Source organism: Micropterus salmoides, unplaced genomic scaffold (assembly GCF_014851395.1).
Source record: "Micropterus salmoides isolate LMB-PRFRI ecotype aquatic unplaced genomic scaffold, ASM1485139v1 Ms_hic_scaffold_10, whole genome shotgun sequence".
Lineage (NCBI taxonomy): Eukaryota > Metazoa > Chordata > Actinopteri > Centrarchiformes > Centrarchidae > Micropterus > Micropterus salmoides.
The window spans coordinates 26,369,240-26,395,088 of NW_024040041.1; the positions used below are offsets into that span (position 1 = coordinate 26,369,240).

The 25,849-nt window shown below is 40.0% G+C and overlaps 1 protein-coding gene across 2 annotated transcripts; it reads left to right on the forward strand.

The window, feature by feature from the left end:
- Positions 1-280: 280 nt before the first annotated feature.
- On the forward strand, positions 281-22,185 carry si:ch211-198m17.1 (mucin-2). Of its 2 annotated transcripts, XM_038705361.1 has the most exons (14): positions 281-463; positions 9,244-11,169; positions 13,807-13,977; positions 15,552-15,650; positions 15,759-15,868; positions 15,949-16,007; positions 16,101-16,225; positions 16,343-16,477; positions 18,566-18,617; positions 18,798-18,835; positions 18,942-19,029; positions 19,682-19,877; positions 20,740-20,772; positions 21,106-22,185. In XM_038705361.1, exons 1-14 carry the CDS (start codon positions 421-423, stop codon positions 21,232-21,234), a joined length of 3,204 nt encoding a protein of 1,067 aa, XP_038561289.1. In that variant the 5' UTR covers positions 281-420; the 3' UTR covers positions 21,235-22,185. The 2 variants fall into 2 exon arrangements, with proteins under 2 accessions (XP_038561289.1, XP_038561299.1); XM_038705371.1 differs by lacking the exon at positions 20,740-20,772.
- Positions 22,186-25,849: the final 3,664 nt, after the last annotated feature.

The window sequence follows — 25,849 nt, forward strand, 5'->3', positions numbered from 1 at the left end:
CTTTTTTTGCTTTATTTTAAAAAGGTTTTGCTTTGCTGTGATACATGTAATATCCTCATTAATTTGTTGGTCATGTGATACTAATGTTAGCGTTAAAGTATTCACTTAATGTGTAAACAATAGGCTGAAAATGTTATTGACCAGGAGCTCTCCTGTATTGCTGATGACAGGTGGAGGCACAGCAGTGCAGCTCCAGTAGAGTAATGATGTGTGACAGGAGAGCCGGCCAATCAGAGGAGGGATTAAAGCTTTTAATGCTGTCAGAGGGTGCAGCTCCCGGTCCAAACCACCTGTAGCAGGCAGCAGCGACTACACCCCGGAGGACACCGCGTCGTCACAGCACTGTCAGATTCACAAGGGACTTCATAACCGGCTGGTCCTTCGAACCGTTTTTACAAAGTCACACAGGAGACCTGAAACATGTTTCTCAGTTATCTGCCTGTCGTGTTTCTCCTGGCCAGAGGTGAGTGAAGTTTAGCCTACTTCCACGGTTTTAGACCAGCAAACTGTTTTCTATTGACATAACGTTACTGCGCATTTGATTTGGAAAATGAACTGAATCCTGCGAATACACTGTCATGCTACTTTTTACCACTTTGAGTGTACTCGGCACAGATTTAATCCCCATGAATATCCTTAAATATGTTGTGATCAGTGGTCCTTTACCTAGCCTAAAAGTAAACATACTTTTATAAATTATAGTATAATCCTGCGATTTGGAAAGTAAATGTACATAAGTATTATTGCAAAATGTATCAAAACGTTTCCCTTTTGCCACAGTAAGTATATTAGTATTATTAATAAAAATAATACTGATTATTTTATTGTTAAGTAGCATTTCTGTTGTAGGCTAGTTGGTCTGACAAAATCTCCTTTTGCCATTATGTCCAATGTATGTTTATCATCTATTATAGTGTAGTTAGTGACAGAAAATCACTTTTAAGTAGACTTTATAATTTTTTATATATTGAAACAATCCTACAACCTATAATTTATATACAAAATATACAAAAACATAAATATACACCCAAATTTGATGAATGTGACTTTTTTGGTTTGGTTTATTGACAGCAGAATATTATATGTTTAAAAACACAAGGCCAACAGAATGATGAAGTGCTGGACTTTTATCACTGTTTACAGAATCCACCAACCTTTATAAAGTTCTAGACATGTGTGGCATTTACACATACTACAAAATAAGTATAGACAGAAAATGTTATCATATGAACTAAGAATTGTATGAATTTTTTCACATAGCAGACAAGTGAAAAAGGTGTCCTAGACAAACAGTTGTGCAACATTATGACGTTCAAGGTGCAAATATCAATTAATTAATTAGTAAACCAAACAAACATATTAGGGAATACTATCTAGCAGCCATTGTTTAACATTTGCCTTTAAAGCATACCTTAATTAAAGGAGGTATCTTTTTCCATTTATTCAAGTTTTGGAAGAAAAATACATCTTTTCTTCATCTTTCTTCTTTTTTCCTACACATTAACAGGGGGGGCAGGGGTTCCCCAAATAGTCTTAAACCCTGACTCACAGCTCCTTCCGTGTGACTCAGAGCTCTCTGGGTGGACTGATGCCAGCGAGGAGGCATCGGCCCTCCCGAAGCGCAGCACACTCCACACACAAAGTTTACTCTGTGTGTGCATAAGCGGACCCCCTCGACCATGCCCTGAGGAATTTTGAAGAGCTCTCCACTGCACAGACTCGCTAAGCTTTGCTGCAGTTAAATCCATTAGTCACCCTTTGTATTAATTTGGACTGTTCTGAAGTGCCTCCCTGTGATTCAAGGTTCCCATATGAAGGCTGAGAGTCACTGTCATGTGCCGGAGCCTCGCCGCCAGCCTGCAGGGTGCTTGTGTGTTTCCCCTTCTGTCATGTGTCTGCTTGTAGAGAAACACAGAGTCGGAGGGCGATAGAGGAAGACAGGGGGGTGATGGAGGCTCCAGTTCGGGGCATAACTGAGTGTGTCTAGCAGTAAAGAGGTCCAGATGAAAAGACCTCCTGAGGGTTGTGCTCCTCCTCCTCTGAGTCTGGCGCCACACTTGCTTGTGCCTTCTATTAGAAATCTTCCGGAGAGAGGAGCAGAGCATGTTAAATGCCTGCCTCTTCTCGTTTCCTCTCTCAGACCACATGCGGTTTGTCATGTCTCCTCCACATGTGTCATGTTTTGCTGGCTTGTCATCATGAGGTCATTACCAGAGCATGCACGGATTGCTTAGGGTAGTGGGATGAGTACATTAAGAGTTCAGTTTTGGTGAACACCAGTGTTGTTAGAATATCACTTGGTTCCTCTTCTCCTTGTTTCTGTTAAAATATTGAACATTGATCTCATTTTCCTTATTTCACACTCTCTCTAGCACAAATAGTTTTTACATCCACTTCTCATGCACAGTTGTTGCTGTTTTCTCTGCTGTTTCCTCCCTTGTCTTTTCTCTGTCTTGCTGTTTCGCTGTGTCCCTGCTGTATCCTGTCAGATTAGACCTGCTCCAGGGCAGTAAATCTCACTCTGTAATTGGAAAGCATGTGCTAGCGGAGCTTTAATTGGATATGATATGTGCAGAGGCCTTGCGAATGAGCCTTGTACCAGGGAGCCATCTGTTACCTCTGAGTTACAGAATAAGAGCTCTGTTTGTTCAGACTTTGTTCATTTCTGCGTGCCTCCTCCTTTTAAGGACTAGACACCTGGTCAGCTTCTTTTAATTTGTCTGCTGAACTCAGTGTGTTCCTGTTCTATAGTAATTGTAAAACAACCGTGGCCTGAATGTTTGCACGCGTGTGTCAGGCATCAAGTCTGTCTCGTCAGCAGCAGGAAGAGCCTCTGACAAACTGCTTAAATGACTGCTTATAAACTCAACACAACTAACTACTTTAGTACTCTTCTAATTGAACAGATCTATGTATGTATTTTCACTATAAATAGTACCAAATTCTTTCCAAGAATCGTCTTGGAAAATTATTTAGAATTAAAAAGAATTATAAAAGAAAAATGTTGCCAAAATACAATAATACATGTACACAAAAAATTTATCAAACAATACCAGAAAAATCAGTAAAATCAACTAGAAAAATAAAGCTTTAGAAACCCATCAGCTGGCTTGGATTACTGGTTAAAAGACCTCCCTTTATTGCTTTTCCTTTCTACCTCTCAGTCTTTGAATGTAGATACTTGTACTTGAGTATTGAGGGCTGGAGCAAATCCCACCTGACATTGGGCGAGAGGCTGGGTAGACACTATACAGATCGCCAGTTCATTTTTTACTGATAATATTAATAATAATACTATTTATAATAGTGCTATTTATTATTTAAGGTAGGACTTTTAATTATAAAAGTACTTATACATTTTTCAGGTAAAGGACAATACTTTCCCCACCACTGTCCAAAATACAGCTGTGTAGTGCAGGTTCCAGTTTATTAAGTACACCTGGCTAAAACTAATGCAGTCTAATACAACAGTCTGCAATAAATCTGACCTTCATTAAGATTATCATGTTCAGTTTTTGTTGTAGCTGTAGTAGAGAGGTGTTGATGCAACTTTACAATAATTTTGGAGGATGTATTTTGTGGTGCTGAAATGTTTTGTGTTTCACTGAGATCAGGTGTTTTAATATTTTATCTTCCACATTTGGATCAAGAAAGGGAGACTAAAGTAAACAGTTTCAACATAAACTGAACATGATAACAATTTTATTCACTGCATGACTACTAAGACTGCATTAGTTTTAGCTCTACCTAAAAAGTGGAAATTGAGTGTTGGCTGCAACTAACTATTACTTTAATTATCAGCTAATCAGACAATTATTTTCTCAATTCAATGATTAATTGTATGGTCCATAAAATGTCAGAAAATAGTGAATAATGTCCATCATCATATCTTAAAACCCAAGGTGTTGTTCTCAAATGCCTTGTTTTTTTCAAGACCTAATGGTATTCAATTTACTTTCACATAAGATGCTTAGTTGTCTAATTTTTTCAGCTCTAACAAAGTGTATAAATACACACTGAAAGAATGTTTTTAATAATATTGGGATATTGACTTCAGCCGTATTGCCCAGCCCTTCACCTCCACCGAATAAGGCCTCTGATTAGACTGACTGTTGACACGACATGCCCAACAGGATGATCTTTTTGTTTATGAAAAGCTTCCTCTCAGTCATGTCAGGTCGCTCCTGGTGACCCGACGTCAGCTGTGGTGCTTTGATGTGGCAGCCCTCGGGCTTGGTTTTCCCTCAGCAATGAATGCTGAAAGAAGCCGACCTGTGTGTATGTTCGTGTACCATGAGGCTTTGTAAGGCAGGGATGGGCACCTTTAAATGCCAGAGGTTCATAAAGCAGTGTGTTGGAAATGTTCACTCTTATTAACTGGCAAAGAGGCCCAAAGTGTGACCAGTAGTCAGCTGTGAGCTATATGCCTCTGGCATTTTTGTCTTTAATTAGCTTGTTTCAGATGTCATACTGCGTCATTTCTTCAACACAGGCACTACACACACACACACACACACACACACATACACACACACGGCGCTATAGGTCAGCTCTTAACATTACCCCTCTGTCCCCTAATGAGATGCTGCCTTTTGGCCTCAGGCTCTTCCTGGCTGTTGGGTCACAGCCTGTAGTTTCACCTCCTGCTCTGTGTGCATTCTTTAATCAGGTCCATCCTTCTTGCAGTGCTGCTGGACACAATAAAGAGCTATTCAGGAACACACTGTCCCCTAATCCCAACGATAAACTGGAAATATTTAATGGGGACATTGAAAAATCAGGAGTTTGTCTGCAGCCCTGTGGTCTGCTCAGGAATCCCTTCTATGAACTCTGGTCCTCGCTCAGACATGTGTGTCATTGATGCAGACGAGTATTAATTCTCAAGGAGTGGCATTGTGTTTGGGAAGTTGACGATGTGCGTTTGGGGAACTGGATCTGACAGTCAGTTCATGAGCAGGTACTACACAGGAGTGCTATTGTGTCGCATGAATAGAAATCCCCTGAAGTGCAGCGCTGCGCTGAAAACACAAGCGTCAACGCTGAAGTCTGGCTCTCTTTTTCTGTTACTGTTAGTGATTTGAAGTGAGTCGAAGCTTTGACAGCTGGAAGCAGATATATCCTTGGCAACAGATACACTCCCACGCTGCACTCTGTTTGACTACTATGTTGAGAAAGAAAAGGAATGATAGAGGCGATGTGGTGTGGCTTTAAGTGGCTTCAGTACAGTTTTGTAATTCACAGTTGGACCAAAGGATTCAGTGAGTAAAACTGGACCTTCTTTTTCCAATTCCTCCTGAGTGTGTGCTCGCAGGTTGAACTTAGACCCACTTGTCACCCTGCCTGACATCCCTTTTGTCTGTAGGGGATTATCCTGCTGTAGGTTAAATCCTTAGAGACAAGGCTTCGTGTTAGATGTGCAACGCAGAGTGTGCTCTGAATTACTCCACTGTTTCAAGTGCATCACACTAAGTGACTTCTGTTTATATTGTTTCATAAACCTTTCCAGTTTGGATAACTCCTCCATCACAGGAGACCTAGAAAATTAACAGACCTGTGCAAATCATAAAAACAAAGGCATTGGGCTGCTAACATGTAGTTTAAGAAATGCTGTGGTCTGTGGTGAAATTCTTTGATTAGTCTTTGACTAGGGTGTCACAGATTGCCTGTGAAATTCGTCACAGTTGATCCTATGTACTTTAAAACAGAGAACCAGCACTGTGGAAATGACAGAGAACCACTGTGATTGTTTGTGCTAAGTCATGCACACTCACATTCTTGACAATTTCCCTTTTGTCTATCACTTCCCCGTGTCCATAATTAGACTGTGTTTTTATGATGAGACCACTGCATTCTCTCTGTATCTTTATCTGGACTAATAATGACTAGATATCAGAAATACCTTAGCATGTCAGGAGGCTTTGTTTGTTATCATGAGAAAAAAAATCATATCATTCGATATTGATAATTATTATTTTAAACTATTCTTTACACTTGATGCCAAACAGTGGATCACTTCACAAATCTGAAGTAGAATATTCAAAATAGTTATGATAAAAAAAAAATTCAACAAATCTGCATGACTAAAAGAAAGTAAAATCTTTTTTTCCTCAACATAATAAATATCTTAATAGAAAAATTAAGTGCTAATTTGTCCACCTATCCATCCATCGTCAACCGCTTATCCTGCGTACCGGGTCACCGGAGTGCTGATTTGTTTTTTATTCAAATTAATTAAATCTTTATTGAACATTTGTTCTATTGTCATTGAGTAAAATTATCATTATTGTTTTATTGCCCAGCCCAACTCCCAGGTATAACTTATTTTCTCTCCGATGCACTATTTTAACCTCTGACCTCTTCAGTGTTCAATTAAGAAATGTGTCCATCCATGATTAGTTTTAGTGGATCATTAATCAAAACTGTAAACTTTGTCTGACAATTGTGTGGAAATGAAAGCTATTGATAAGAAAATGGTTTCTCCACACACACAGAGAGCTGATAAGGCTCTTTGAGTTTGCACCATAAATGTCACTCTTTTCTTCTTAACAGCTGTGTGTTGATCGATAGTGTGTGTTAAAAACTGTATTTCTAAAATGTGACAGACTTTCATTGCCTTTGCTCCTGCTCACAGATCTAGCTGCTGGCTCTGACACTGGCATGGCACCGAGCTAATGTAGTGGAGCAAGTCACACACGCCTGACTAATCTACAGGATGGAGTGTAAACTGAAACTGGCTGCCCAGTTTCTACAAAGCAAAAGGAATTTGAAAAACGGCTAAAATTTAATGATTTTTGATACAAGCAGATAAAACTTCAGCCTTTGAGACTTGACTGAGGAATGAGGGGCACAGTGAAATGCTTAACCTTCAACTCAGTCGTTCATGGAAACCCACACACGTCCTTGCAACTGATATTCTACTAAAATGCAACACAGAGAATGTAACAGGGCTAATCAAGACGGGAGGGTGGACTGGATCTTATTTAAGAGGTTTTTCATTAATCTTGGTCTCTGGTCATCCAGTAAGATTAGTTCACTGCCCTTAAGTCTTAATCTAGACGAGCCAGTCACAAATTGATTCATGTGCATTTTATAGCAATGATCACACACGCTGCTTCACATAATAGATCCAGCCCTGCTTATCTCTGCCATTCTTTTACTTTATGAGCATTAAAAACGTCACATCAGACCTATATGTCTTTCCCATCTTCCGTCACAGTGATTGGTCAATGTCTTATTCCATTCCACAAATTACTGAAGGTGGGTCTAGGCGTGTGTACATTAAATGCATCATATCCATAAAAGTCTGTTGTCACAGGGTGTGGAGCCTGTGCTTTTTCATCTCTAAATGAGTCTTGGTTACCAAGGGATAAAGACATTAGGTCACACAGGGCCTTGTACACAGAGAAAATAATCAAATCACACTCAGGATCTGATATTTGTTCTGGTTTTCTCACCACATCCTTGTATTTTTGAGATGACTTACTGGAAGAAAATGTTTGTGGAAGGCGTATGTTCCCTCTCTGGCTGCTGAGAAGGTTCTTTGAATGTAATCAATCAATGCATAGATATAAGGAGCTGAGATAAACTGGCTAAGTCATTATCAAATACCTCATACTGTTTGTACTTCTCCTCAAGCTGCCCTATGCCCTCTGTTCCCCCATAAACACAAAGTGAAGAGCAAGATAAATGGGAACAGGCATCATCACAACAGCACACTGAACACTTGACTGACACACGTCAGTGTTGTAAACAGCCGTCACTTACAGTAATTTGTATCTGCTGAGTCACAGCTTTTGTCATCTTTTAAGGCACTCTGCTTTAAATGTTTATTTAAGACACAAACTTGTTGCACTCTCTGATTGCAGCTTAAAGTCCTGCAATCTTTGGAATATCACGACTAAACAGAAATAAAATATGTTTAACAACCGATACAAGGTTTACAGTGTTTTCTGTAATTCAGTTTATAAGCACAAACTATAACCAAGGTCGAAAAAAAAACTGTCATCTTGAAAGACTAAAAGCAGTAATATCCTACTTAACGTAAATAACATCAATTGCCTTTTATCATTGTTGTCAGGACACTGACATGGAAATATTTGCTAATTAATGCATGGATTTCTCTCAGTAATTAGTATGAATATTTAATTTGGTAAGCTGTGATGGGGACATGGCATATCTTAAACTGCTCTTATCAATATTTGTATATTAACAATGGATCAAATCACTACTTATATGTGAAAGGCGTTGCTGGTACTGAACTATTAAGAAATATTACCTCAACCTTCTCTCAACTCTGTGGATTATTTTAACATGTTTAAGGTGACTGTTTTGGTTTTATGGTCCTTAAGATTATGGTTTGGGTCTACATTCTCTGCATTATTTCCAGTAGTAGCAGGCATCTGTTTTTTAGTGGTAAAAGCTGTGATAAACCACCTGTACTCTTCCTGCTCAGAATCAGACGGCAGCTGGACACAGTTAGCAACTAGCTGGTGAACACAGTGGAGCATTTAGCAGATAAAGAGCCAAAAACAGGAGAGGAAGAGAGTAAATACTGGATTTAGATTTATCTGTTGGACTCAAACACGACATAAAAAGAATGCTTATGTTGCTGTGTCTGCTTGATGTGAGAATAGGCACACATCCAACAAATGTGTTTACATCTACATCAGTTTTTGTTTCTAGAAACATGAGACACTCATTTAAAATTGGTGCAGTTATATCTATTTATCTGGACATTTGTCTAGTGTCTATTGCTCTCTCCCACAGTGTCTTTTCTGATATTACATTACCACTGTGTAATTCCAAAGTCAAAAATATTCAAATCCTACACTAGGGCTGACAGATTTTGAAAAAAAACATCTACATGTGATTACTTTGACTGGTATTGCAATTGCAATATGATTTGCGATATTGGATGGAATGGTATGATTTGAATGATTATGGTGTGATATTTGCAAGGGTCTGTACCAAACAGAGATGTTCTCTTAAGTCTGTAGAATATTATGTGTAGGCCAGGACATCTCTGCAGCATGACAATATTTAATTAAAATTGTATTTTGACACACTTTTGCCTTTAACAAATATTGCACCTTCTGTGATTTGAAAATTGCAATAGTCCATCCGTCTTCTTTTTTTCTGGTGGCTCACATCCCAGATTTGGACTCCCAAACATTTCAGTGAGATGTTCCCAGAAAAGAAAAGGTGATGAGCTGATTATATTTTGTGCTTTTATTTTCACTGTAGGAATGACAATGGATCTCAGCACTGATGCGACATCCACTACTCCAGCAACTTCAACCGGAAGTTTTACTAGTAACAGCATAACTACGATCACAAACACTAGCAATGACACAACTACTACCGCACTAATCACTAGCAACGACACACCCATCACACACACCAGCAACGACACAACTACAAGTACACCCATCACACACACCAGCAACGACACAACTACAAGTACACCCATCACACACACCAGCAACGACACAACTACAAGTACACCCATCACACACACCGGCAACGACACAACTACAAGTACACCCATCACACACACCAGCAACGACACAACTACAAGTACACCCATCACACACACCAGCAACGACACAACTACAAGTACACCCATCACACACACCAGCAACGACACAACTACAAGTACACCCATCACACACACCAGCAACGACACAACTACAAGTACACCCATCACACACACCAGCAACGACACAACTACAAGTACACCCATCACACACACCAGCAACGACACAACTACAAGTACACCCATCACACACACAAGCAACGACACAACTACAAGTACACCCATCACACACACCGGCAACGACACACACACCAGCAACGACACAACTACAAGTACACCCATCACACACACCAGCAACGACACAACTACAAGTACACCCATCACACACACAAGCAACGACACAACTACAAGTACACCCATCACACACACCAGCAACGACACAACTACAAGTACACCCATCACACACACCAGCAACGACACAACTACAAGTACACCCATCACACACACCAGCAACGACACAACTACAAGTACACCCATCACACACACCGGCAACGACACAACTACAAGTACACCCATCACACACACCGGCAACGACACAACTACAAGTACACCCATCACACACACCAGCAACGACACAACTACAAGTACACCCATCACACACACCAGCAACGACACAACTACAAGTACACCCATCACACACACCGGCAACGACACACACACCAGCAACGACACAACTACAAGTACACCCATCACACACACCAGCAACGACACAACTACAAGTACACCCGTCACACACACCAGCAACGACACAACTACAAGTACACTCGTCACACACACAAGCAACAACACAACTACAAGTACACCCATCACACACACCAGCAACGACACAACTACAAGTACACCCATCACACACACCAGCAACGACACAACTACAAGTACACTCGTCACACACACCGGCAACGACACAACTACAAGTACACCCATCACACACACCAGCAACGACACAACTACAAGTACACTCGTCACACACACCGGCAACGACACAACTACAAGTACACCCATCACACACACCGGCAACGACACAACTACAAGTACACCCATCACACACACCGGCAACGACACAACTACAAGTACACCCATCACACACACCAGCAACGACACAACTACAAGTACACCCATCACACACACCGGCAACGACACAACTACAAGTACACCCATCACACACACCAGCAACAACACAACTACAAGTACACTTGTCACACACACAAGCAACAACACAACTACAAGTACACCGACTGCTCAGACCAACAACAGCTCAACTTCGACTAAAGCCACGACACAGCCAGGCAACTTCACAACAACTCCAACTCCAGCGACCACACAAACCAGCCACGGCACAGCAAATACAAGTACAGTAACTTCAGAAATCTCTACAGCTGTACTAACTACAACTACACTAACAAACCCTACTAATACCTCGCCTGAGACTCCTGCATCCACCACCACACCCTTGTCCACTGTCACCTCCATCTCCACCTCCAGCTCTATCCCTGAAAACACCTCCCCAGGCAGTAGCCCCGCACCCCACACTGGAAATACCACCACCCTTAGTCCCTCAACAACAACATCAGGAGGTAGGACTAATAGCATGAATGTTAATGTGTGTTCTTACAAAATAATTCAGTGAGGACCATGATTTAAAGCTGCACTCTCCAAGTCAAGCCAAGTCACAACTCCTCGAATGCAAATTCCAAGTCAGTGTGCATGTTTTTCAGGTCTCCAAATGTGGATTTCTGGATTTCACATCCTTTCTTCTTTAATCAGCTGTATATGTCCATAACAAGACTAAGGCTCTGGTTGAAACAGAAGGCAGTTGCCTCGCTGGCTCACATAGACAGTATGTAATAGTGCCTCAGAAGGCATAACTTTCGAGTGAAGAACATTGGTTTCGAACAGCCTTTTAGGGCAGCACCTGCACTGCGTGACGTCAGCATGCTGTCTTGCTTCTCTTCTGGCTGTCATTCACTAGCCTTACTGTGCATTCAGACGAAACGCAAATTTAATCCTCGTGACGCCTTCCTCGCGGGGGTTTTATTGCTGGACTACTGCTAAGTGTTCACATACAACGCGATAACGCGAATAAACACAACCTGCGATTAATACAGCTGTATGAACCCAAAGTAAACATTTTGCTATGATTTAATTGCAATAAACGGATCAAAGTGATGCTGAAGTAACTACAACATGATGCAGATTTGATAAACATATGAATTCATGTTTTGTCAGGTCTGTCAGCAAGTCAGCAGGACAACAACTTTTAAAATGTTTTTCTTTCTGAATGGAGTTTGGATTAATTGGGGCTATGCTAACATTTTCACAGTAACGTACAACGGTAGCTGGAATAAAATAACAAACATATTTTCTAAACTCACCAGATAGATCAACCTCCTCGCTTACTTTTCTCCAAGCAATGTCAAGTTCAATGTCAATGTCAATGTCTGTCTGGTTTTTATATAAATATGAAATAGTAGTATCACAAAGCTCTGTGTGACCACTGACGCTAACAACAACAGTGGAACAGAAATGCATGGAAGCTCGCTGCTGAGAAGCGCGAGTGAAGATAAATCAACGTTGTAATCCCATAAACTAAAGTAAAAAGTTAATTTCTCCCGCAGCTAAACGGCAGAGCTGTCAGAGCACAATCCAGACTGGCTGCAGGTGTTTATTTATCCAAAAGCTGCAGCGCTGCTCCCAGCTCTGTCCTCGACAGCTTACCGTAGCTCAGCAGCTCTCCTTTGGCCAGCAATGTTTCACTTCCCCGCTCTGTCTGGTACTCTCCAAATCTCAACGCTAATAGGCTTTCGCGACTCAGTGTCACGCGACTTTCCCTTTGAGGTGAACATTTTCATCTCGACGCAAATGGCTTCGTGTTACCGGCAGCGCCCCCTCTGCACCGTCTGACAGGAATTTGCGACCCTCCGTGTCGTTGCGTTGACTTTGTATGTAAATGCGAGCTATTGAGAAGGCGAATGTCTTACAGACCCCTCAGAAATCATATTAAACAAACTTGGTTAGTTACCGTCACAGGCTAATAAGATATTACAGTATTTAGTTCTCACTAACTTTTCAGGCGCACAGATTTATGGGTAGGCAGCATTGATGCTGCAAAATTGACCGTGACAAAGGCAGTTTAAAGTCATCTTATGTGACAAGACAAGATTGTTTGATCCCTTTCAAACAGCATGCATTGCTGTCCTGTTAGACACAGAGTCTACATCTATGCGCTGTGAGGCCATACAAAGCACAGTGGTGATTTGAGCTCAATGCGAACATCAGCATGCAAACATGCTCACAATGACAATGCTAATGTGGTGATGCTAAGAAGGTGTAATGTTAGAATGCTAACATTTGCTAAATAACACTAAACACAAAGTACAACTGAGGCTGACGGGAATGTCATTAGTTTTCCAGGTTTTTGGACAAAACCAAAGTATTGGACACATGAAAAATTCAAACAAGAACGTCTAAATTATTGTACTAAATTGCAGCTCATGAAATATTAGGAAAACAATCAACTACAGTGAACATGTGGCATTCATTGTTTTAGAGATGGCAACATTGGAAAATTAACATTTTAATATAACTTTTCACAGCATCCATGCTATCCTGATGTTTGTCCAACATAACTTGTGATTGCAGTGCTTTCTGGTAGTTGATTTTAAATATGAGATGCTGGAGATTCTTTTTGTTTTTAAATAAAGAAGGTACCAATTAAACAGTACCAATTGTCAAATTACTACTCAATGAAACATTTGACAAACATATATAAATTAATAACAAACAAAGGCAACATCTTCTTTAAGTACTTATCACAACCTAACAGGCTTTATATCAACTGAAACCTACAGTGGCCTGGAAAGTAGGAAATCAATCTACAAATGGATGGTATGCTTTGGAAAATTGTCTGCAGTAATGTAAAGTATATGTGATTTGAAGTTAATGGGTTTTAACAACAACATACCACCGTGGTCCTTTTAATAATTTAATATACTGTAAGCAAACTGCAAACAATGCAAAAGCCTTGCCAGTACGTAAAAAATGAGATTAAGGTAAATTGTAATAATCTTTGTCTAATAAATTTGCCTTCAGCAGCTTTAAACAGTTAAATGTGCAGTGTGTAAATAGTCATAGTACAATTATTAAACATTGATGTTGGCTCTGTTCTCTGTTTAAATGTTCTTGGACTGATCTTTACATTGTTTTTGATACAGAAACCACAAATTTTAATTCTTCAACTGAACCAGCTAGTGTCAGTACACAAGCTTCAACGACCATTAGTGCTGGCACCACCAGCACTGTCACCACCCTGCGACCAACAGACATCACCACCAACAACTCCACCACAGCAGCCCCGCCCATCCCTACCCAGAGTCCAGTCATAGGTTTGTACCTTTCTCGTGGTCCAGATGTATGTAGGTTTTTAACAAAAAACACTATCAATCAAAAAAAATTAACTGATGAAAGAAATTCCTTGGTTGGAATTAAGTCCTGCATACACACACAATGCTAGAGATAATTGCTTTCATGTATTTCATGATAAAATGTTTTACAATGAGAAAAAAAAAAAAGATTTGTTGCATTGGAAGTTAAAGCATATATTATCATCATTTTTCTTATAACAAAATGAAATCGCAATGTGAAAGGTGTTGAAGAACACAGAGATTATCACCTGAATTTCCGGCTCCCCTCTAATTTACAGGGCCCGTATTTATCAAGCTTCTCAGAATTACTGAATATGAACACTGCTAAGAACTGACTTAAGAGTAAAAAAATTCTTGGCTCAAAGCTGTGCTTAAATGTTTGTTATCAAGCATCATAGCCCCAGTTTGAGTGAAGTGACTAAATCTTAAGTGTCACTATTAGTGCTGATTTACGACACTTTGCTGTGCTGCAAACAGGATTTTGGATGACGATGTCGCCAAGGACCAATCACTGAAGAGATTTCCTTCTTTAAGAATATTCTCAGATAAATTCACATTGAATGGAGGAGTTTATATTCAACACACATTTAAGAATAAAGAATTTTCAAGATAATACATTATGATATAGGCCTATACATTAATAAATGAAAGATAATCTTTTTTTTATCTTTATATGAGCAGCATCAAATGCGCTCCTGTATTGCTGGCTATATGAACTGTGTTTGCGTCTGTCGGATTACTGGGGGGTGTTGTTGGGAAGTCGATGAAACATGTGACAGTGTATGGAGCTGTAAGTGCTAAAATTGTTTCTGTAATTATTTGGCTTATTGATGGTTGTGACTGCCAAAATCATCAGCATTGATGCGTTTCTCCTGTGGCAAATAAACGAAGCGTCATCTCCACCTTCAATTTAACTGAAAACGCATTACTGTGTAAAGTCAGTGGTGAGATGACGTCCCTCACCAACTCTCTGACAAAGTTTATGCCTGCGCTGTCCGACCCCGTCTTATTAACTGCGCGTCGTCAGAATTCTTCCTCTCCTCTCTGCATGTCTCTGTCTCCACAGCGCCATCACAAGCTCTACTGGCAACTCCTAACCACTTGAGGAGACTGGGAGAGTAAGAGTGATTCTTAGCGTTGAGAAATTTGAAAACTTTCTTTTATTCTTAAGTTTAAGAGTAGGAGTAAATTTCATGAATTCTCAGCACTTAAGACTAAAATGGCACTTTGAGAAGCTTGATAAATATGGGCCCAGATCTTTATAGTGATTTTTAGCTCATAGTTTAGCTGTCTGGCCCACAACTTTACTGTTTTGGTTCACTCTAAGTACTCTCAATGTTTTTGGCCACAGCAGACATCTGTTTAAAAAAAATCTGTAAAAACCCACTATACACTACCAGCTCAGCACCATAGCTAGACACAGAAACAACTAGTTTGTGAACATGGTGGAGCATTTAGAAGCTTAAAAGTCAGATATTTCCCTCAGGAGTTGGTAGAGGCCAGCTGCTAATCTTTTTTCTTCAATCGCTCATTAGTGTGTCCGGCTGTCCCGTGCCCACCTGAAAGCGTCTGTCTTAATGGCACCTGCCAGTGTATATCTGGCAGCTTCCTGCTAAATGGCCGCTGTACACCTGGTGAGAACAAAACAACATTTCATGTCTGGTCAGATGAAAAATTACCTTAACAGAAATCATAACGGGAGTGGCGATGACTTATTTTCTCCTTTCCTCCTTTTCACTCAGCCCAAGTGTTCCCAGGCCAACTTCATCTCACCTCCTTGACATTTGTAAAAGAAATGAGCAACAGGTCCTCCAAAATATTCCAGGACACAGCGGCTAATATCTCAGCATCGGTAAGAAGCAAGCATGTTGAATAATTATAATAAATGCTCCTTTCTCAGTCATTAAACTACATGTTTATTCTGTTTCATAGCTCAGACTTGCCCTTGGAAATCTGCCAGGGTATAAACAGTCTGATGTTGTGCAACTTGAGTGAGTATATACTCTTTCTCCAACAGAAAGATATTATGTCACCACTTAAAAAAGATTACATATCTCTTTTGGGGCTTCTCTTTAATTCTCTAGGCCAGGAAGTGTGCAAGCAACTGTAAATAACATCTTTCAAAACACCAACACCACTAAAGAGTCTATTGATCAGTCCATTCAAACGGCTATAGCAAGTGGATTGTTGGTTAATGCCACATTTACAAGTAAGTACTGCTCATACACTATCTAAGTCTTTCATTCTGGAAGAATGAGACACAGGTTACATTTTTTCAAGAAGAAGGTTTTTGTCATACAGCTGTTTTATATCCTGTCTGCTTTAGGTACAAACCTGTGTGAACAGAACCCTCCACCTTGTGAGGGCTCCACTACAACGTGCGTTAGTATAAAAGGCCTGGCTACTTGTTCCTGTAAAGAGGGCTACTACTCCAACATTTACTCAAACACTAGCTGCAAAGGTAAAAGTGACTATTTAATATGTATTTGTTTATGTATCTCCTTTACCAAGGCTAGGGTTGGGTTTAAATAAGCAGACAAGATCATGTTCTTGTGTTTATGTTGGGTCTTTCATATTTTAAACATTTGTAATCTTTACAATGTGCCGCTGCCAAAGCACTATAGATCATAAAGCATCATATATACACTCACCTAAAGGATTATTAGGAACACCTGTTCAATTTCTCATTAATGCAATTATCTAATCAACCAATCACATGGCAGTTGCTTCAATGCAGACAATCTCCTGAACTCCAAACTGAATGTCACAATGGGAAAGAAAGGTGATTTAAGTAATTTTGAGCGTGGCATGGTTGTTGGTGCCAGACGGGCCGGTCTGAGTATTTCACAATCTGCTCAGTTACTGGGATTTTCACGCACAACCATTTCTAGGGTTTACAAAGAATGGTGTGAAAAGGGAAAAACATCAAGTATGCGGCAGTCCTGTGGGCGAAAATGCCTTGTTGATGCTAGAGGTCAGAGGAGAATGGGCCGACCGATTCAAGCTGATAGAAGAGCAACTTTGACTGAAATAACCACTCGTTACAACCGAGGTATGCAGCAAAGCATTTGTGAAGCCACAACACGCACAACCTTGAGGCGGATGGGCTACAACAGCAGAAGACCCCACCGGGTACCACTCATCTCCACTACAAATAGGAAAAAGAAGCTACAATTTGCAAGAGCTCACCAAAATTGGACACTTGAAGACCACGGCCTACCTGAGCATTGTTTCTGACCATGTCCATCCCTTTATGGCCACCATGTACCCATCCTCTGATGGCTACTTCCAGCAGGATAATGCACCATGTCTCAAAGCTCGAATCATTTCAAATTGGTTTCTTGAACATGACAATGAGTTCACTGTACTAAAATGGCCCCCACAGTCACCAGATCTCAACCCAATAGAGCATCTTTGGGATGTGGTGGAACGGGAGCTTCGTGCCCTGGATGTGCATCCCACAAATCTCCATCAACTGCAAGATGCTATCCTATCAATATGGGCCAACATTTCTAAAGAATGCTTTCAGCACCTTGTTGAATCAATGCCAAGTAGAATTATGGCAGTTCTGAAGGCGAAAGGGGGTCAAACACCTCCTTTAGGTGAGTGTATATATCATCATATATAAATGGGCAGCATGGTGGACCGGTGGATAGCACTGTGGCCTCACAGCAAGAAGGTCCCGGATTCGAACCTGGCCTTTCTGTGTGGAGTTTGCATGTTCTCCCCGTGTCTGCATGGATTTTCCCCAACATCAAAAACATGTTAGGTAGGTTCTTCAGTCATTGCCGTTTGACCTGGCACTGCATTTCAATCTGGAGTTGGTCCCTGGGTGCTGTATAGTGGCTGCCCACTGCTCCCTTCAGGGATGGGATAAATGCAGAGGATAAATTTCACTACATGTATGTGTATATGACAAATATTTAGACCATAAGAGCTGATGACCCACAACTCCTGAGAGAAGCTCAAGTAAATTTTTCCCAGCTGATCTACAGTGAAGAGAACTGTAAGAACACTTTCTTATCCTCAGTGAAATAATTGTGTATGAGAGTGAGGGAGAGAAACAACAGGGAGCGAGAGTCAGAGACAAGGTCAAGAGCTGTAGCCTTTTCTCCAGGCTGACCCTTGGCCCTTGCTTCATTTATCTTTCAGATTTATTTCTTTTTAATGGGGTTGTTTCCCTGGAAACATGTGGAAGAATTACAGCTTTCGCTCTCTGTGGAGGGTTGTGACCGAGGAGATCAGCTATAGGAAGAGTGAATAAAGAATTAAATTAAAAGAATAAAGACTTTCAGACAAATGCTGCACAAAGCTTGTTTCCCAGAAAAAAACATAATGTACCACTATGTGCGTGTTTGTAATGGTCATCATGCAGCCTCTATATGAAGAGGCTCTCATTGTGCTCATGTTTTCATTGCATGTTCAACCAGGCGTACTGTACGTCTGCATCTACTGTGACTGAGTCAGAAACTGTAGCTTGTTATAGTCTCTTTGTGCAAAACATTGTGTGTGTGTTTGTGTGTTTACATTTTTGTGTTTCTTTTTGTAGCGTGTCCAAGTGGGCAGAGGGCAGTAGAAAACTCTACTCCCCCGTGTCAACCGTGAGTACACACATTGTTAATGTTTTTCTTTTCAGATGTGGGGTGTCTGTGTATTACTGTGTGTTGTACATGTCAATATGAAGTTGGCTTCCCTGTGTGGATTCAGTATTATAAACTCTATTAATATGCTACAAGACAACCCTGAAATTTAAAGTTTAACTGCTCTGTTTTGTCTTTCAGATGTGCATTCGGATATGGTGGCTTCAACTGCAATGATTGTGAGTAACTACATTGTTCCAAAGGCAAACATGATGGAGCAGCAGTAGTAACAGTTGTGAGCTGACCCGTAAACATCTAAATATGTCTTTATGTGTGTGTTTTCAGCATCTCTGCTGGCAGTGGTGGTCATCTCCTGTGTACTGGGAGGTGTCCTTCTCATCCTTGTCCTGGCTTTGCTTATATACTGCTGCTGGTGAGCTCCTCACAACTATTCCAGCATCAATACTGACTTATTTATACTCATTGTGCAAATAATCAACTAATGCCGTAGCTCTGTGGAAAGAAATTCATATTTACATTCTGCCCTTTGCAACTTTGACCCATGTTATCCCTGTAGATATGGCTCTGGATATTTGCAGGTCAAAAAGCATACATTTTTGTAGAAAAGTTAATTAATAAAAAGTAAAAAGTGGTTCTCTTGCATCATTTTAAACCCCATATTTCAATGTGTAGTTCTGACCTGTGTCACATTGAAATTCAATCATTGAAATGCAATTAAAGCAGCAGTTGTATGTAACCTATATGTCTAAAAATCTCACTTGCTAACCAGGTGTATACACTTTTTGTGTTTGAGTATTTATAGCAGCAGGATGGTGTACGAAGAATTGAAAATAAAATACAATGATTGTGTTCATGGTAATAAAGAAACCCAGTAAAAAATGTTTTTGTTTTTTTACAACAATGGAGCTCTGTGACACAGAGGAATAAGACACAGATTTCAATATACGAGCAGTGCTTGTTACTAGGATCATCCTTCATCCATCATTGTTGGATTTGATAAACAAAAAGGAAAATATACTGTACTGTACATGCAGATTTTACATTCCATATTGTCTGTACAACAGGAGGGGATGCCCAAAGAGCAAGCCAGACTACAGCAGCAGTCCGTACTCATCAGGTGAAATAAACCAGCCCTGGCCCACTGGCATCACCCCCATCCCCCGTGCAACCTCCAACTGGGATGCAGCTCCTTCCATAGAGATGACAGAAGGGGGCAACACTTATGGCTTGGTGGACAAAAAGCATCAAACCAACGGACTGGTGTGTTATCACATGTTCCTCTGTCATCTCACAACCAATCCTCAGACTCACTGTCTTTCATACCATCCACTAAATCAGTCTTTAGTTTGTTCAGTCTTAACCCAGAATCTTGCATCAGGTTCATTAATCTGAAACCCAACCAGTAAGCATGGATTTGGCCATTTGCATGCATACATCGAGGTCTATGTTAACACCTGGCTAAATTAGGTTAGTAAAGTTTTATTTTTACATTTAGGCTCCATATAAACTGTTGTTTATACATCAACATCATTTCAATGAATACATTTTAATGTGGAGCTGCTATTTAATGAAACACAATGCTTTTCTACCCAAGGAAGGTTAAAATCAAAATCAACTGAACTTGGTTGAAGATACTTGAGACTTCTTTGGTCTCATTTCCTCATCCAAGAGACTTCTTCAGTTCTGACTGACTGGTAGCTGGTACACTCAGCTATTTAACCTCTGTGGGGTCGTAGCTGAGTTTCAGTCAGAACTGAAGAAGTCTCTTGAATGAGGGACAAAATGTCTTCAAATATCGTAAACCAAGTCCAGTTGCTGTTGATTTTAACCTTCCTTGGATAACTATGGATGACTGAGAACCTTCACAGACAATGCTTTTCTACCAAATGTTTAAGTTTTAACCCGAGACACATGGTTTTATTTGCCCTGTAAATCAACAAATCCATACTAACTGGGCACACATCCATCTTGTATCATTTCAGATACTCTGTGCGATGTATTGTATGTTTATGTTTGGTAAACCCAATTATTCAGAATGTATGGTTGTGTATGTATAGAAGTTCTAGCACATAGCTCCCTCCCATGCTCCCTGCTTTGCCTGACTCAGAGTGTGTTACTTTAGGGGTTTCAGCTGAAGTGGAAAGGATGGAAAAAGGTAAGGCGTGGCTTTGCTTTTAGATTCTAATTTGCCGTGATGCCCCCTGCTGATTATTTAGACAGGCCACAGTGAGGATCAAGGTGGCAGGGTTTCAGGGTGATGGGAAACTTCATGAGGGATCTCTGTTGTGGAGAGGCATGTGCTTTCATCTTCATGCTGAATCTAGTGACAGTTCAAAGAAACTCATCTGATGCTAGATGGGGAGTACTCGTGAATACTGGTGACTGCAGTTACTTGAGTATATGTATTTGGCTTTTGTGGGTGTTTGGGTGCGGATATGTGAACATCTGAAAGAAACTAATACTTTGACTGCTTCTACTTACATTTCAGTCGGGATCATATGATCTGAACCCAGAGGGAATGAAGACCTTCAAAGGTAAAAACCCGTCCCGGTACTCCTATTTGGTTCAAGGCCATGAGAACCCCTACTTTTTACCAGGTGATGGGAAGACTGAATGAAAAACATCACGGCCAGCGGGGGAAGAAGTCCGTGTAGAAGTGAGGAACGTGGGATCAAAAAAAAGTCATTGATTTGAAATTCTATGTGTACAGGCACATTTCCTGAGCAGGACCAGGTCGGTTTTTGTGCACACGTAAACTTTTAGTACACTTTTAGTAAGGATCCTACGCACTGTTTTATAAATGAGGCCCCAGGTTATACTTTTTTTTTAACATGCTTGGATTAATGACAAATCACAAAGGACATTTCTTAACTGGGAAACAGCCACCAAAGAGATTAAATCATATGAGCAAGATCATTTTAACAATTTCTTAAAAGTGAGGTTGTATGCATCATTTCTTTTTTTTGGAAAAGGTAAATGGTGCTGAATATAACCAGTAGGTGTTGCTGTTGCTCAATCTAAATCTCCTGCTGTAAAGGTACATTTGTCTTATTTATGTTTTAAATAATTCTGTAGTCTTTTAAAATTTAGCTTCTTACATGATAATTGCACTGAAGTGTGTTTACCACCTGTTTTCCTCTGAAATCAAAGGTAAATTGAATGTGGGTGTTCAGGGGCTGATAGATATTTTTGTTATGGGTATGATTATTCTTTAGAAAAATAAATCTTGTATGATTAAAGGGGCTGGATCCCTAGTTCGGGGTATTTTTTTAGGGCTTTATATTGAAGCTATTTAAAGCTGAGTACTCTATTTGCTGAAGCTGCACTCGCAAAATGTGCCTGTTTTAAAGGTCTGTTTGACAAATAGGAAACATGCAAAGCTGATGATAAAGCCTGTCTCCTGGATGTGCCAATTATCACATTTCTTTTGAAAACTCTTAGATATATTTATCCTTGTGTGTCTGAGGCACTGAACTATTTTGTTTGTGTAAAGGTTTTGTAAATAGCTGAAGATCTTTTGGCAGAGAATGTGTGTATGTGCGATGGAAATAAATTAATTTAAACACAACAGTCATGCTTCTCATCATCGTTGTCAGTTTAACTACATAAATACTCAAACGGCTAATTCAAGCTTGAGTCTTTTTTTGTGTCACTAATCATCATCATCTGTGTAGAGTAGGATGCTCTGTCATTGATATCTGAAGAGTTAAAAGTGGCCATAGGTCATTCATTGAATTGTTCTGCAAGACTAATTAGGCTGCCCAACAGCGCTGTCAGAGGACAAGCTGCCTAAAGCTGCAGAAGATAAAGATTAGAATTCAGGGGAGTTCAACTACTACATTATGTTTGTTTCAGGTACTGGAGACCCCAGGCCATCTTTTAACAGCTCAAAAACATACTGAACATTGTTTTATTGGCTTGGTACTTGGACTTTTCCAATGAGAATCTCTGGTAAACATGATTTTATACTGATGTTTAAGTCCACTAGAGAAAATTATCCTTTACTTTACTTCTGTAAAATGTGGTTAAATACAAATGTATTTTCAAACGCTCTATATGTGTAATTGGTATGGACAGGAATTTTAACACAAAAGGGAAAGAATATATAGAATGTAAAGGGAAAGACATGTTATTTTTACACATACAGCAGGGATGGAATGAGGAAGTAAAGTCAAAGTCAACCAAACACTAGGATTAAAAGTTCCCTGTGGAGTTTTTTACCTCTAGTAGCAATTGGGCTGTTTTTCAATGAGTGAGTCCCCGTTTGGCTTAAGATGAAGAGAGATAGCAAGTAGACATGAATGTAAATAATGGTGGATTGAGATTACTTTATAATACCCTCAAGGGTAAACACAAACTTTATGTTCACATAACTTCTGTTAGTTACAACAAAACTCAACAGGGCGCGTTTAAATATAACATATAACATTTTGTATCACATACATTATGTTCAGTCATGTTTTATGTTTTCTGCTCTTTCCAGTACTCAGGGGCCTTGTTATTCATTATACTTTCTTTAAAATAATTAAGTTGTGTTTCATTTCCCTCATAGGATTGAGGATGTATCTCAATTAGATTTGTTTTTGAAAATAATTGTGTCTCCGTCAGCGTGTTTTAATCATATGTTTATATACCTAGAAAACTGTAATAAAATAACTGTTCTCAAATTTAATATATATGCATATGACAATCTGCATATGCAAAGTGAAACATTTAATTTGCTGGGTTGCTTTTATAAACATCCAGGCTCTCATTTAAATTGAACGAAAGGTAAATATTGCTGCAGTTCATTATGCAGCAGACCTAAATGAATGGCCACATGAATCACAGTGTTAATAAGATTTTTTATGGAGATGGGGTTGGCGCAGCACTTTGTCAGGCTTCACAAGTTTCATGTTGCTGTTTGTGTAAAACTTGGCTGGCAGTGTGTTGCTGTAGCGTTAGAATATGCTCCTCACAGGCTCTTAAAAGCTTTGGTTTGCTGGGAGGCTAAATCTGGCTTTGCCAGGCCTTAATCTTGGGCACTGGGTCACTGGAACACACTGTGACTGGCACACACAGGGTATAAATCATGTGGTGTGTTCATTTGTATTTGCATTCATAGAATAAACAGTTGTGTGTGTGTGTGTGTGTCTGTGTGTTTACTGTGTAGCATCCTGATCTGTAGCTTAATGCCAATGCCAGTTGCAGGGCTGGATCATCTGTCTTTGAGTAAATAACACAAATTTAACAGTCACAGATCTTCACATGAAAGAGGGAACATGGTATTTGACTTGTGTGCATTGAGGAAATACGGCACAAGCTGCATTCTCTGTGTGAGCCAATTAACACCTCTGCATGAATTAAACATAAAGTAAAATTCAGCTGATGTGATGGAGGACACTGAATATCAATAAAATGTTATTACTTTATGATAGTCACATAAATTTAAACTCTCACAACCCATGTGTTCTGAACTCATAATGTAACAGTGACTACTAATTATAGAATTATTATTCTATATTATATTATTATTCTTCTGTTATAAGCAGCAGATGATACTGATATTGATCCATTTTGTCAACGATATTGGGGGAACTGGGCTGAAGTTCATACCATAAGTTCATACCAACATGGAGTCAGGGGGCGGCTGAACGTTTTACTGATGTGATAGATTAGGTAACTGGATAAACTGTTATCATTTGATATGGTCAGTAGGATAATAAAGTGAGTGTTCATTAAGTTCTCTGGCTTTGGTACAAAATTGCTGGCAGATCTACTGCAAGTGCAAGAGAAATGTATTATGAAAACCTCTTATCTTTTGTTAAATTTCCTCTTTTAGCTGCAGTGGATCTCATTTGCAAATATTATAACCTTCAAACTCTCTCAAAACCCAGTGTGTATCATGAAACATAAACTGGTGGTGAAGATAAAAAGCAGGTTTTTCCATATTCCATACAAGGTTTCCATCTGACAGCAGTACAGTTCAAAATGTGCGAGGATTGGAATTTCCCATTAACTTGAATTATACTGTCCACTTAATTTTCTACTTTTTCTGTAATGGGCTCTGTCAGCCAAGGCAGCTGTTCTAATCTGTGCAGGAATGCATTGTATTTTGTACCCATTACCAGCCTGTCAACTCCGGGCTCTGTCTGATGCAGCACATCCCATCAGCCCACAGGCTCAGCTGACTGATCGATAGACCACTTAGCGGCCGTGAGCTACACATCCCAGTCATTTGACCGGCTGGAGCTGTGGGAATGGGCACGCAATCCAATAAGCATCGAGCCACCGAGACAAGCAAGCTGGACCGCCAACTTAAGGAACTTCCTCACCTCTGAGAGGCTGTTCTCGATGGGAGGAGATGCAGATCCAATACTCTGCAGGACTCTGTTTCAGCTACCCTTATGGTGAGATAAATTAAATGTGGCCCCTAATTGAGGTACTGATTCCATCTCCAAACTTAATAAGGAAACTGTGCACTAAAGACATCTGAAGCTGTTCCACAACCCAATTCTTAATAACAAGTGCAGAGATACAGGGGCATGTAGAGTTAGGGTTAGGCTATAATATACCAATCAAAACGTATACTGCAAATTTTTTTTGCAGTAGGGTTAGTATGTGTCACCTTGGTCTCTGGGAAAAAAGGGATGGGCATTTCTCCCAATATCAAATATTTTATCTAAAAACAATAATCATTGAATCGAGAAAACAATCAACAGAATCATTCAGTTATGACAATAAATGTTAGCTGCAGCAGTATAGCAAAATGATAATTGTATACCCAGAAGTTGAAATTTTGGCTTCATGTGCCACTAAGGAGCTTTCATAGGAATGAATAGAGCCCAGCCTCCAATGCTGTATCCAGTTCTCTTAATGCTTTAATACTGGAGATAGGTTTGGCTATGCGAGGCATAGCCAGGAAGCAGAAGTCTTGCTCAAGGACAATTCTCGCTCTGAAATCTCACGAGAGAGTTGCAGGAAAACGATGGTGGAAACGTGAGTCAGAGTTGGGGAGAGTAGTTTGTTGTGTGGGAGTACACACACAAACATTTTCCTGCAGCAACTCACCTCTCACGAGATTTCAGTGAGAGAATTGTCCTTGAGTGACACTAAAATCAAAGGGTGTCACCGGGAGTCACTCATAGGGATCCTTTCCATGATGTTGTCAGACACCTGGTATAAAAGTCTGTCAGTGGCAAAAAGAAGCACTTTTTGTGGATGTAATTTCGATGGCCACTATTGCCCTGAAG